Consider the following 13,049-nt stretch of genomic DNA (forward strand, 5'->3'; position numbering starts at 1 on the left):
TGCGAGTGAGAAAGAGAGAAGCCGTGAATGTTTGGGTTTTGACGTAGCTTGGATAAAAAGGGTTCTAGAGCAAGATTAAAGAGGAAGGGGGAGAGAGGGCAGCCTTGCCTTACGCCTCTTCCGAGGCTAAAAAAGGAGGAGATCAGACCATTAGCACAAACCGCTGCTCTAGGATTGGCATAAAGAAAGGAGATGAGAGAAATGAAATTAGGGCCAAACCCAAACCATTTTAGTGCGGAGAAAAGGAATGGCCATTCAACTCTGTCGAACGCCTTCTCGGCATCCAGGGCGATTGCGGCTAGGGAATTACCAAAGCGCGATGATTTGGATAAAACATTAAAGAGGAGTCTGGTGTTGTCGGAAATGAAGCGACCTTTAACAAATCCTGATTGTTCAGGGCCAAGGAGATCTGGGAGAAAAGAGTCCAACCTAATAGCTAAAGATTTGGCGTAGATCTTGTAATCAATGTTGACAAGTGATATCGGTCTATAATTATTACAATGTTGAGTATCCTTCCCCTCCTTTGGTATGATACAAATATAAGCGTCTGAGAAAGTGCCCGAGGAAGCACCACTGGTCTTGAAGGAATCAAGAAGAGAGAGTAATTTGGGCAGCAAAAGAGTGGCAAAGTGTTGATAGAATTCGACTGTAAAACCATCTGGGCCAGGTGCTTTGTCTTTCTTAAGGGAATGAAGTGCTTTGTGTAATTCGCGAATAGTGAGGGGGGTTTCAAGAGAAGTAAGGTCTACAGGAAAGTTGGGAGGAGGTTGAATACTAGCAAAAAAGGCAGAGAGAGAATGAGCAGAGGGTTGAGTGCCAGAAGAGTATAGTGTAGAATAGAATCGGGAAAATTCCTCCAAGATATCCACATCTTTATGTTGGAGGATGGAATTTACATCAAAAACAAACTCAATATTCAATTTGTTTTGTTTAACTTTCAAATAGTTAGCAAGAATTTTCCCCGCCTTATTCTTCCCCCCATAAAATTTCGAGCTGGATTTCAATAAGTACAGGGATGCATCATCTGTAGACTGTTTGTTATAGTTCATTTTCGCGTTAACAAGAGCTGTTAAACTTTCCTGGGAATGAGAGGTATAGAAGGCGTGTTCTAGAGCTTTGATCTGAGATAGAAGATCACTGGTACGTTTACGGGCAAGTTTGCGTTTCGTAGCAAAATGTCCGAGAATAAAGTCTCGAGCTGCAGCTTTGTAAGCATCCCAAATTGTGTGGATAGCTAAGGAGGGAGTATCATTAATAACAAAAAATTCGGTAGTAAACTCAATGAAGGAGGTAGTAAATTTGGGGTCAAGGAGGAGGGCATTGTTGAAACGCCATCTTTTGGGACCATTGGATTTGGGTAGAATGTCGATGTTGATTAGAACTGGGGCGTGATCGGAGAATACTATGGGGCCAATCTCAGCTTGGGTGAGGGATTGAGACAGATGATGAGAGAGGAAAATATAGTCAATGCGTGATTGGGAGTGGTGAACCGGGGAATAAAACGTAAATTCTTTACTGGTTGGGTTACATATTCGCCAGGCATCAATCAGGTTAAGGTGGGAAATGGCGTGCGTAAAGAGTTTGTGGGATTTATTAGGAACAAAAAAAGATTTGGAATGCCTGTCCAAAAAGGGATCGAGTGGTAGGTTGCAATCGCCTGCTAAAATAAAATTGTCATCAATACATTCAGTAATACGAGAGGCAAACGCGCTCCAGAAAATAGGATTCCCACCTGTGGGAGCATAAACATTGAGCAAGGAAAAGGGGATACCTTTAGAGGAAAGTTTAACAAATACCCATCTACCATCAGGGTCAGATTCGGATTGCAGTACAGAATGAGAAAAGGACTTTCGAATCAACAAAACAACACCATTTCTTTTGCCATCACCAGGAGCAGAAAAAACCTTTCCCACCCAACCTCTTTGGAGCTTAGCAGCCTCGGTATCAGAAAAATGGGTTTCTTGCAAAAAGGCGACATCTACATTTAATTTAGCTAAATGGGAGAGAATCTTTTGCCGTTTAATAGGCGAGTTTAAACCTTTCACGTTCCATGAAACAATGCGCACTGACATCAAGAACAATTAAGAAGGGAGAGTGTAAGCAGGAAACATAAGAAAGCCTCATAATATCTAAAAAAGGAAAGATGTAAAAGGGAAAAATAAGAGTGCTTGAAAGAGAAAAGGAGAAAAGGAACAAAGAGAAGGAATAGCATGGAGAAAAAGAACAGTGCAACGTAATGAGGAAATCTTGATATGAAGGCAATAGCGATCAGGAACAGGGAGAAAGCAGAAGAGGAAAGAAACCATAAGAGACAAAGAGAAAATATCATGAAGAGAAAGTAAGGGAAGGGAGATAGAGCAAGTCGAAAAAGTAAACTATGTAAAATGGTAAGAAAATACTGAGAAAGAGCAGGAGATACAACGTAATACCATGTTGGTGAAAGAGTCATGAAGATACACGATAGGAAAAGATCAATATAAAAGGGTGGTAGAGACGAAGAGCACGGAAGTAAAAAGAAAAGGTCATGTACAAGGTAAGAAGAAGAGCAAGCAGTAAGAATTGAAGAGAGAAGAAAAGGTAGAGGAAATTGTAGAATGTTGTAAGAGAATGCGTAAAAACGCAAGATAAAGGGGAGAAAAAATGATGCAAAAAAAGATTGTAGAAAAGAAGTGGAAAAAGAGAGAAACAGCGAAATAACAATAAGAGAATGAGATAGGAAAATCAAAAAGAAAATCATGAACAGGCTAAGAGAAAGTGGCACCAAAAGAGCCAGGAGTAACCTAGAAAAAAACCAGGCGAGAACATTCAGAACGAAAGGGATCATGGCAGCAATGGAAAAGGAAAATGGAGGGTGGTACTTACAAGGAATGGTGGGGAATGGATACGTTCAAAGGGCAGGACACAAAAGGGAAGATTTGGAGATGAGAGGAGGGAGGGAAGGCCAACCAACGGAGGTCAGGTGACGGAGGAACAAGACGTCCAACCGGAGAGACGTGACGGAACACAGAGAAACGATCTGTGGGAAATAATGAAAACAAGAAGTTTAGAAACATGCAAACGGCAACAATTCCAAGTAGAAAACAAGATTAAACATTCGAAGAACATGTAATGAACCAGCACATGCAAAGAACACTAAAGTCGTGCAGCAGCTGAAGAACCTGTGGAAAGAAAAACAAAACAGTATATCGAAAACCAGGAACTATGAGTATCAAGGTAATCCAAAAAATATGAAAAGCAAAAAATCAAGGTGGAAATGAAGAGGAAGAGGTAGAAAACTCCATGTCGGCAGATCCGCAAGAATTCAGGAAACTTCGGAGTCGAAGAGGGTCCTCAAAAGTCATAGTCTTGTTGTTATGAGTGACTTTGAACAAGCAAGGATGAAAAAGTCCATATCTAGCTCCGATGGAACGTAGTTCTGGTCTCATATCAAGAAATGCCTTACGGCGGGAAGCAGTAGCTTTGGCATAATCCTGGGCAAAGAATAAAGTGGAATCTGACCACTTAAGGTGAGGTATCGCCTTAGCCGCTAATAGAACCTTCAGCAGATCTGTGTATTCAAGAAAATACATTATTACGCCTCTAGGCTTTGTCGCAGGGGAGATAGTGGAGGGAGCCCGACCAAGCCTGTGTGCTCGTTGGATATTAAGAGAGGTACCCTCAGGAAGATGCAAAAGCTTGGGTAAGAGGGATTTGAGGAAGGCAATGACGTCAGTCCCCTCGCAACCTTCCTTCAGGCCGTAGAGGCGTAGGTTATTGCGCCTATTTCTATTTTCAAGGTCCTCCACTTGCTTCTGGAGTGTCGAGACGCATGCATCTATGTGGACCACCTTGGTGGCGGTTTCCTGGAGGGACGACACAGATTTTTCTACCGTGGAAACCCTGGAGTCCATGAGGGACCAGTTATCGGTCAGTGTTTGCAATTTGGAGTTCGTCTCCTCCATGAAGGGACGCAGTGCTCTTATTTCCTCAAGGAGAAGCTCCAAGGAGATGGCTGTCGGCGACTTTGGTGGTGACGGAGGATTGTGCTTCAACCTCTTTGGGGTAGTTTTCGATCCTGATGGAGGAGGAACATCCATTGTGAATGATGCCTCGCAGGTGGAAGGGTCTGCAGAGGCTTCTAAATGAGCCAATGCAGTAAATAACTTTGAATTCTTGATGAAATTCCGTTTGGGAGTCTTACCAGGACATTCCGCCATGAGGTCACAGGTAGAAAGGGTCACCAGTAAAATATGAACCAAAGGAGTACTGCTGGTAGTAGAAAGAATCACCAAAGTCAATAGGAGGAGGAGTAAAGATAAAAATCCAAAAAAACAGGTGAAATAAGGCAAGTAAGATATGGAGAATGAGAAAAAATCAGGTTAGTATTGATAATGGAGCTGACGTTGTTGAAAGTCTAAAATGGCTGCCAAAGCTGAGGAGAAAACAGCAGGTCAGGTGATAGGAGAAAAAAAACGGTTCCAAAATGAGAATGAAATCACCTGTAGAAGCTGTAACAGGTTAATAGCGGTTTCTGCCGAATTGCGTTGTTTTCAATTAATTGCCGGTGTCAGGAGGCTGCCGCCGTCGCATGGTCATAGCGTAGACGAACGCAGTCTGAGAAAACAAAATGGCGGTCGCGGCTGAAGCAGAGCCGCGACCGGAGCAAAACAGGAGCTGCGAGGCAGAGCCGAGTGATTCTGCAATCGGCATGTAGCTTAAAAGGTGCAGAAAGCGTTCCGGTGGCGATTGCTGCCAACCATGTTGAGGAACGAAGGCTGGAACCGCCGCGAATCCCCGGTAAGGACGGAGCTCTACTCCGGGACCGCCATCCGCCTCGGGCGCTAAGCCACGCCCCCTCCGAAATAAAGTGTAACCCACACCCGAGGGTAGTTTCTTCGCCCAAGGCTCAACGAAGCTGAGCTCATACCTGAAAGCTATCCAGCAATACGTCCGGGGTCTAGTCTTCACAGTCGGCGGCAAACCAATGGAGCCGTCCTCCTACGCCAAGAGGGATCTAATATACAGCCCATTAACTAGCGTAATACCGCGCACCTGGTCTTACAGCGCGAGGGACTAAAGATGGAAAGGGGACACTGAGAACCCAAAGACGGGCGCAATCTTTGAATGGTAATGCAGGGCTGTGACCGGATCTAGGTGAGTAGTAATCAGGAGCCTCAGTGGAGGTTGGGAGTCAGCCATTGATGGAGGCAGAATGCAGTAAAATAGGGTCCCGTGACTAATCAAGCGTCGCCGGGCTGGACTTCTCAATAGAGGGATCCATGTCTGAGCATACCAGCAACTCTTAAGACATCTACTGCAACCAGTAAGGCGATGGAAGGACTGCTTGAATTAATCTCGGCCACTGGTGATCACTAAAGCCACATTCTAATCCATTATATTCCACCTGCCATACCCCTTTAAAAGGAGGTCTGTGATTTGTAAATCAGTAGTGGTCTGCTTCAATAGGAGCAATCCAGTCTGAAGAGCTGCCTTACCTGCTCCCAACCAGAGAGTCATACAAGCAAACCCAGGATGATTTTGGACTACTGACCGCCCAGGAACGAAGTATAGCTTGCTTCTGGTGGCACAGTGAATATGGGCATATCCATGGCATTAAAGACATCTATAGCAACACAACATACAACAAGGTAATGGAAAAATACATTTTCACAGATTTCGCTTTCACCTTTTCTTAAAGCATGTGGGGCTGACTTTAGGAAATGAATAGGCAGGCCTTTGCTCCTGTTGCACACAGTTATATTTCTTGAAGTCCATAGTTTCCATTAGCTACCATGGTTGGGATCAGTGACTTGATGCTTTAGGTCTGGGTACATATTTCACAATTTGCGAAGGGTGACTAAAGTCTCATTGATGTCCATCTTACGGTATTTATTTAATGCTTTGTGGTATCCATTTTGTTTTTCTGTAGCAATAAAATAAAGCAATTTTCCCCAGGAATTATTACATAATTCTTGTGCCACTCTTGCTGTCATCTTTGGATATTTTAAAATGAACGTGTTTCGATCTGGTAATTCAGGGGTGCAGTTATACATTTGCAATGAAAGTCAGCGGATGTTATACCTTACATATTAATATGTAAATTAATGCTGGGGATATTAATGCCTATGTCCAGCCTTCTGAAATTTGCTGTCCTAAACGTTGTGCAATATGTAAAATACAAACAGATCTTTACTCTAAAGACATAAAAGTTGCTTTTTATGTAGCTTTGTGTTTTACTTGTCATGGATGCACACAACCAAATTATGCACAGAATAAAACACAGATGCAATCATTATAAGTAATATGAAAATGTGGGTCATGCACAGAGATTAATGGGTGGAATGTTCCCGGACATGAAAGCCTAGAACATCAAAGCATATGCCTCCATATGATGAAATGGGTGCTCTCACAACTTAGAACAGAGTTTAGTTGTATGAGTGTGGACATCGGTTATGCGTGTGTAGTTTGTTCTTAGAACATGGGTAGCCTGGGGGTTTGTGCTTCAATTTGTGCATGATGCAAAAAGATCATAAATAACACATGTGGTTGAAAAGATAGTGAAGAGAATTTTCTCGAGATGGTTCTGCTGTTTCAGGATTGCCAGCATTCTTTGCTGTGAGACAGTCTGTCAGCTGAGATAATGCAGACGTTCTCTGAGGATATTTCCTTCTATCTACTCCATGCACTGACTCAAATTATAAAGTACGTGCTAAAAACGGAATGCCTCATATGAACATGTGTACCAAACAAAGTGTTTGCTCCATCATGGCGTCCTTTGGTTCTTAACATGATGTGTATTAATTACAGTTTCATTGCCCATGTTATGTATCCAATTGTTTAAAATAAGTTTTCGCATTTCATGCTGTTTTTACACCATGTCACGTGTCTCACTTGCACCGTTCACTTCTCACACATGCACTTGGTGTGCACTATTTTGTGGATTACACTGGTAAACTGTGTATTAGTGCTGTTTTTACTAATACGATTGTTTTTGAAAATTCTAAATACAGAACGCATTTAAAAAACATCATTGCTCCCTGTTTCTGTTCTTTCGTAATTGATTTTACGATTTCTCAATTTTTCTAAAAACAATACTTGTTGAGACGTTGTTTGTTACTAAATTCACTCAGGTCTCAATAGTGTTTACGAGTTTCTCTCCTGTGGTTCCTTATTGTACTGACTATATAGGCACTACTACCTAATTTTTATAGCAATTGGAGGTTTTCAAGGTGGGAATACGAACCCTGGGGCTTATTATCAAGGGGGTTTATCTCCGCTTTTTTGGCTTTAAAAGCCAAGAAAGCGAAGATAAAATTATCTCCCTATTACCTAGCTGTCGCTAACACCAGTTAGCGACAGCTAGTAGGAGATAGCAACCATCTTGGGCCCCACTTTGCATGTCAGTGATATTTATCACTAATGACATGCAAAGTGGGCGTGCCAAGATGTTAGCGACTGGAAACAGTCGCTAACATCGCTATCTCCTATTACCAACTTTTGGAGATATTCGCGCTAAGCGCGAATATCTCCAAAAGCTAACACCTGCCCTGAGCAGTTCTTAGCCATGTTATCCAATGGGAGGTGGATAACATGGCTAAGAGCATTAGCTCGGTAATGCATGAATATCGCTGACTTTACAGCGATATTCATGCATTGCGGCCGTTTTTTATCGCATTTGCGATAAACCTTGGTAATACCAAGGTTTATCTGCGGTAAAAATCGCCGCAGCTCTGCGGTAAAATGTTGTCTCTAACCAAGCAATAGCGATAATTATCGCTATTGCTTGGTAATATGCCCCCCAGTGATTATCGGGTTCAGTGGGGGTCTGCCAGATGCTATTGGCAGAAATTGGCACACAGGAGAAGACCATTAGACTCACTGAGTGGGACAGGCAAGGGAAACTGGAACTACAAGACTTGCTCAGCGCGAAAGGAAATTGGCAGAACATGTTGAATGTTTCCGCTGCTTTGATTATAAGTCATACTGACTCAAGCACATGCTCACAAATTCTGAAAATTTAAACAGACGTATAAACAAGATGAGATAAATCAAGCCTTTTTGAAGTATTACAATTAACTGTATTGTAAAAGCAGAATGCTGCGGCGAGGGCAATACTGATGCTCGGTCCCAGAACACGAATGTCTACGCACCGGAAAGCCATGCACTGGCTAGAGATCCATAAGAGGATAATACTTAAGGCCTTGGACCGTACCTTAGGAAGAGAGTGTAATTCTATTACCCGCATTGTGCCTTGAGGTCTGCTGCACTTCAGTTAGCTTGCATCCCCAAATTCTCATATGCTCGAATTGGTGGTCTCTCCATCCAGGTACAAGCAGCGCAACTTTGGAACAAGCTTCCTCTGGCACTTAGACGGATGCAAGATCTTCTCTCTTTTAGGAAGCTATTGAAAACCTGGTTGTTCCAGCTATCGTGTGAATTAGCCAACCAGAGCTCACTGTTAGCCCCACCCAGAAGGTTTAGCGCCGGGACACTCTATGGAGTAGCAGTGCGCTTTATAAATCCCATGTAACATAACATAACGTAACATAGCAGAAGAGACAGGGTGAGACCTTCAACAGAGAGCTGCCTCCACGCCACCTCATGCCTGATGGAACAGATGAGTTAGATATGATATAATGGTGGAAGATGGAAGTTAGAGAAGATAAAGAGGATGCAAATGTTAAAGATCCAGGAACTTATGGTCTATTGGTTGAGTACTATACACATATATCAATCCCCATGCACCCTCCTGCTTGTGTCTCTCTCCCAAGTGGCGTGAGAAGGCTATTCCCTCCTACACTCGATGAAAGAAACACTGATAGTCCCCTTACTTAAACCAGGTAACCACCACCCACAAATGTGACGGGTCAGAGGTCATTATTGATGCTGAACAGAGATTATCAGCTACTCAGCCCATCCTAGCCACAAGGCTTCTGTCACATATGCAGAAACAAATCCACCCTGATCAGTTCGGGTTCATCCCAGGCAGTAGCATGGCTATTAGTATATAGAGACTAATAACTATGTTATTGGACAATTCAACCATCATTGTGAGGCCTTGTTAGTATCAATAGACTTAGAAAAGGTTTTTGATAGTGTAAATTGAGATTTTCTTAAACTGTAATGTTCCAAATGGGACTGAGACTGGGATTCATTAAGTGGATGTGACTAAAATACTCAAACACTGAGAGAGTCCAGATTAGCCAAGCGATCTCTAAATAATATCAGGTGGAACGGGGTACCAGAAAGGGTGGTACCCTGCCCCACTATTGTTTGCATTAGCAGCTGAACCACCGGTGTGAAGAGCAAGAATACATATCAGAGGCGTCACTAAATATATCTCCCTGTATGCCAATACTATTCTGCTTTTCCTTAAAGACAAGAGAATGGACCATGGGAAGGCAGCGCAACTGCTCAGTGTTTTCAGGGACGTTTAAGGTCTGTGCATGAATTAGCTCAAAACTAGCCTAATTCCCATTAGGTCCTCCCCTGATGTCATCTCTATCACTCTCTGAATGATCTGGGAGTTGACATTGATAAAATACTGTGGGTTCTTATTTACAGAGACAGCCTTGACATTCTAGAGGGGAATATTGGTGCAGCCATCAGAGCCTGTTTAGAAAACCCTCCCAATCAAGGTTATCGGTCAGATTGCGATCGCTAAAATGGTAGCCCTACTCCGCCTTTTTCAGTACTTTGTAATGGTGCCAGTAGTTGTCTCTCAAAGCAAGTTTCAGGAAAAGGAATTGATTTGGGATAAAGGCAGGCGACGGTGGCACAAACTTAATGATTGCACATAGTGACAGATGGAGGATTGGGTCTACGGACTTTGAAACATACTATTTGGCTGCCCAGCTGCAATGGTATCTGGTAATGGTGGCTACAGGATGTGTGGGCTGGGGTGGCTGTGGTGGCTTCGACCAACACCCCAGCTTTAGACCTACTGATTACTCTTCTACTAGACCAAAAGTGAACCAATATCGGAAGCCGCAGCAACCTGAAGGCAATCAGACATTGCTGGGCTAGGTCCCAGCAGAAGACATATACAACTGCTCTGTATTCCCCAACACTTCCTTAGAATTCTTAACTGCATTCCTGCTCAGGGACAATTTGAGGGGACTACAGGCATAGGTGGAAAGGGGGGTCGAAACTGTTAGTACTCTGTTTTGTAATGGCGAATCCCTACCCTTTGAAGAGTTGAGGGAGGAATCCGACATCCAGGCAGGGCAGCTTTTACTGCATGGCTCCATGATGGTGGCTATCCAGAAGCACTGAGAGAGGTGGGTGCAGAACCCCTGATGCACTAAGGCTACCAGTTTCTCTGCTCATCTGCGAACACACAAAGAGACAAATTGGGGCTATATCAAACACTAAGAGCTGACCTGACCCACCTGCTTACCCCTCTCAAAGATGAATGGGAAGCATGTTTTAGTCACACCCGGTAGACTTAAAACCTTTTTTCCACATGTTTCCCATACAAGCCCCAGATGTAGTTTACAGGTTCCGGTGATGTACATGTGTAGGGTGATCGCTCCTAACTCCCTGTTGGACTGAGATGCTTCCAATTTTGAACTATGTCACTGACCACATTATAGATTTATCTCCTATCTCCTATGACATGTGTGCTAGGGCTCTACCCCTGCCCAGCCAAGAAGAAGCCAGCATCTAGGTTTAGTGATCTGGCACTGATTTTGGCTAAACGCTGCATAATGATCCAATAGAAGACATCTGCGGGCCACCAAGTGGAGCGGTGGGGGGCTGATCTCCTTGACTGGGAGGAATATGAGAACGGCGCCCTCCTCAGAGATACTAAAAAGGGCAGAGGGTCCCTTGGGGCAATCTGATAGAAGCAAGAGGGAGGAGTATACTTTATGTGAGCCTGACGCCCCCCTCTGAACACTTAGCTATCCACTGAACCGGGAGATCCCGGCCACGCTTGTATGGACCCCTGCCTTCAAACATTCCAATTGACTGATGCGGGCCATGAGTCGGCCACCAGGAACATGCACACCGGGGGAAAACAACTAGCCTGAAGCTTTAGCACCCACTTTGAAACTTTGGTTACCTTCCTTTCATATAGCATTTAAAACCACGGGGAACCAGGGATTGGAGGGGGGAGGGAACTGGGTTCGTTTAGGACTGGGTTGATGAATCTAATGTTGCTTGATAACCATTGCCATGTTAAATGTCTATCTCTATGCAGTGCTGTGCTGCCCAGTTGATTATATGTTGACCGAATGGGATGGCACTGGTCTGTAACAACGTCTCTCACTATACTCACCATTAGCACACTTAGAGGCTGGATGTGGACATTGAACAAATGCTGTGCTCATACGAAATGCAATAAAATATATTCACAAATTCAAAAGTCCTAGCTGGCTTCGCCAGTGGAAGGTTTCACGTGGTAGCTAATTCGCTACAAGGTTGACACATCATAACATAACACACAACCTAACATGCCAACACAACATTATACATATGAAAACACAACACATAACATGGCAACATATAACAAAACCTAACGTCGCATTGAATAACAACATAGCACAAAATAACATGACAACACAAACAAAACATGACAGCATAACGTAGCATAATTGCAAGAGAGCATAATCACACAAGCATAGTAGCACATAAGCATAACATCACATAAGCATAGCATAACATTTACTGTCGTTTTTATGTATACGTCTGAGCTCAAAGATGTATGCTGGAAGTGCTGATCTCTTGTCAAGAAACCGCACTTAATGTCTTTAAAAAATATTGTTAAACAACCACTACTACGACTTCCTACAGTTGCTGATTTAAGCTCTTATTTTTACTTGGTTCATTTGAAGTATGCAATGCAAAATACTCTGCTGTGAACACTGCAACAACAGCAACTGTTATCATATGACCAGAAAACAAAGTAACATGCTTTTGATGCAGAAACTCCACCCCTCAGAAGAGAGAAAGGTGTAGGACTTGAAGGTAAATGACACCACCAGAAGTCACACCCCCCTAAAGGTACCAACCTATAAAGGGTGAAGGAGGCTGGTACATGGAAAGACCTGCACCTGTCTGCGTTATCCTTTCACAACTGCCTTTGTTTGCAAGAAGAAAATCCAGGCATTTGTCAAGAGCGAACTTTGATGTTCTTGATCTTTAACAAGTTCAGCTGGATCTGTTAGGTTGCCAGTAGAGTATTTGCAGCAACAGATATAGCTACGATGCTGTGGAACACGAACATGCGCTTGCGGCTGCCGCTCGTCTGCTTCATCTGGCAGATTGCAATGATAATTCTGTTCGGGATCTTTGTTCGATATGATTTATATACCGATCCTACGTGGAGGTTGTATGCAACACAAAATAAACTCGACGATATCAACAACGAATTTTATAAGACATACCCAAGTAAGTGCAGTTTTTTAAACTCCTCAGGTGAGGTGGGAACGCGAGTGCACATTTAGCGTGCGTTGCATTCTAGTGCATGAGTGGTACTGATTTCCAAGCAACAATCTAAAATAGGAAATATCTGAAAGATTCAGAGGAGTGCTGTTTGGGGAAATTGTATTAGTTTCCTGATGAAATATCAAGGGGTTGGGTTTTTCTTCTCTTTGCCCCCGCCACTTCCCAAAAATTCCAGTGTCCAAATCATAAATGTTTTTGATCACCTAAGTCATACATTTCAGCCCCTTTGAATCTCCACGAAGGGTGGAGGTGTGTGGTTTGGAGGGTGATCCCTTTGAGGTCCATGAAGGTTAAAAATTATTTGGAGGGAAGTGTCAGGGCAGGAGATTCCATTTAAGCGTATTGGAGGAATGAGTAGAAGGAAATAGGAAGAGGTCTGTAAGCAAGGGTCCTTATGAAACAACTCGTTTAGTTACTTTACTGTACAGGGTAATGAGCTACAGCCGCGGGAGGAATTGCACTCCCCACGGAGTGATTTATACACATACTACCCATTGCTGAGGCATCCCACTCTTCTTGAAAATAGAATTCATTCTAATGTTCAAAGATACAATTCTTAAAAAAAATATTATGTAGAATGCATCCGTTTTTATAGTGAAATGTGACCAATATACATCTGG

At 43.2% G+C, this 13,049-nt stretch overlaps 1 protein-coding gene across 2 annotated transcripts in view; it reads left to right on the forward strand.

Moving 5' to 3' along the window:
* Positions 1-13,049, forward strand: part of RHCG (Rh family C glycoprotein) — a 401,798-nt gene that overhangs the window by 73,834 nt on the left and 314,915 nt on the right. Inside the window, exon 1 of one of the 2 annotated variants that reach the window (XM_078683198.1) lies at positions 12,053-12,372. The exons of the other annotated variant lie outside the window; for it this stretch is intronic. Coding sequence (XP_078539324.1) covers positions 12,189-12,372 — 184 coding nt within the window. The 5' untranslated portion in view covers positions 12,053-12,188. Of the gene's footprint in view, positions 1-12,052; positions 12,373-13,049 lie in introns of those variants that run through there. 2 annotated transcript variants of the gene reach the window in all.

The sequence above is a fragment of the Lissotriton helveticus genome, chromosome 3_1, assembly GCF_964261635.1.
Source record: "Lissotriton helveticus chromosome 3_1, aLisHel1.1, whole genome shotgun sequence".
NCBI classification, from domain to species: Eukaryota; Metazoa; Chordata; class Amphibia; order Caudata; family Salamandridae; genus Lissotriton; species Lissotriton helveticus.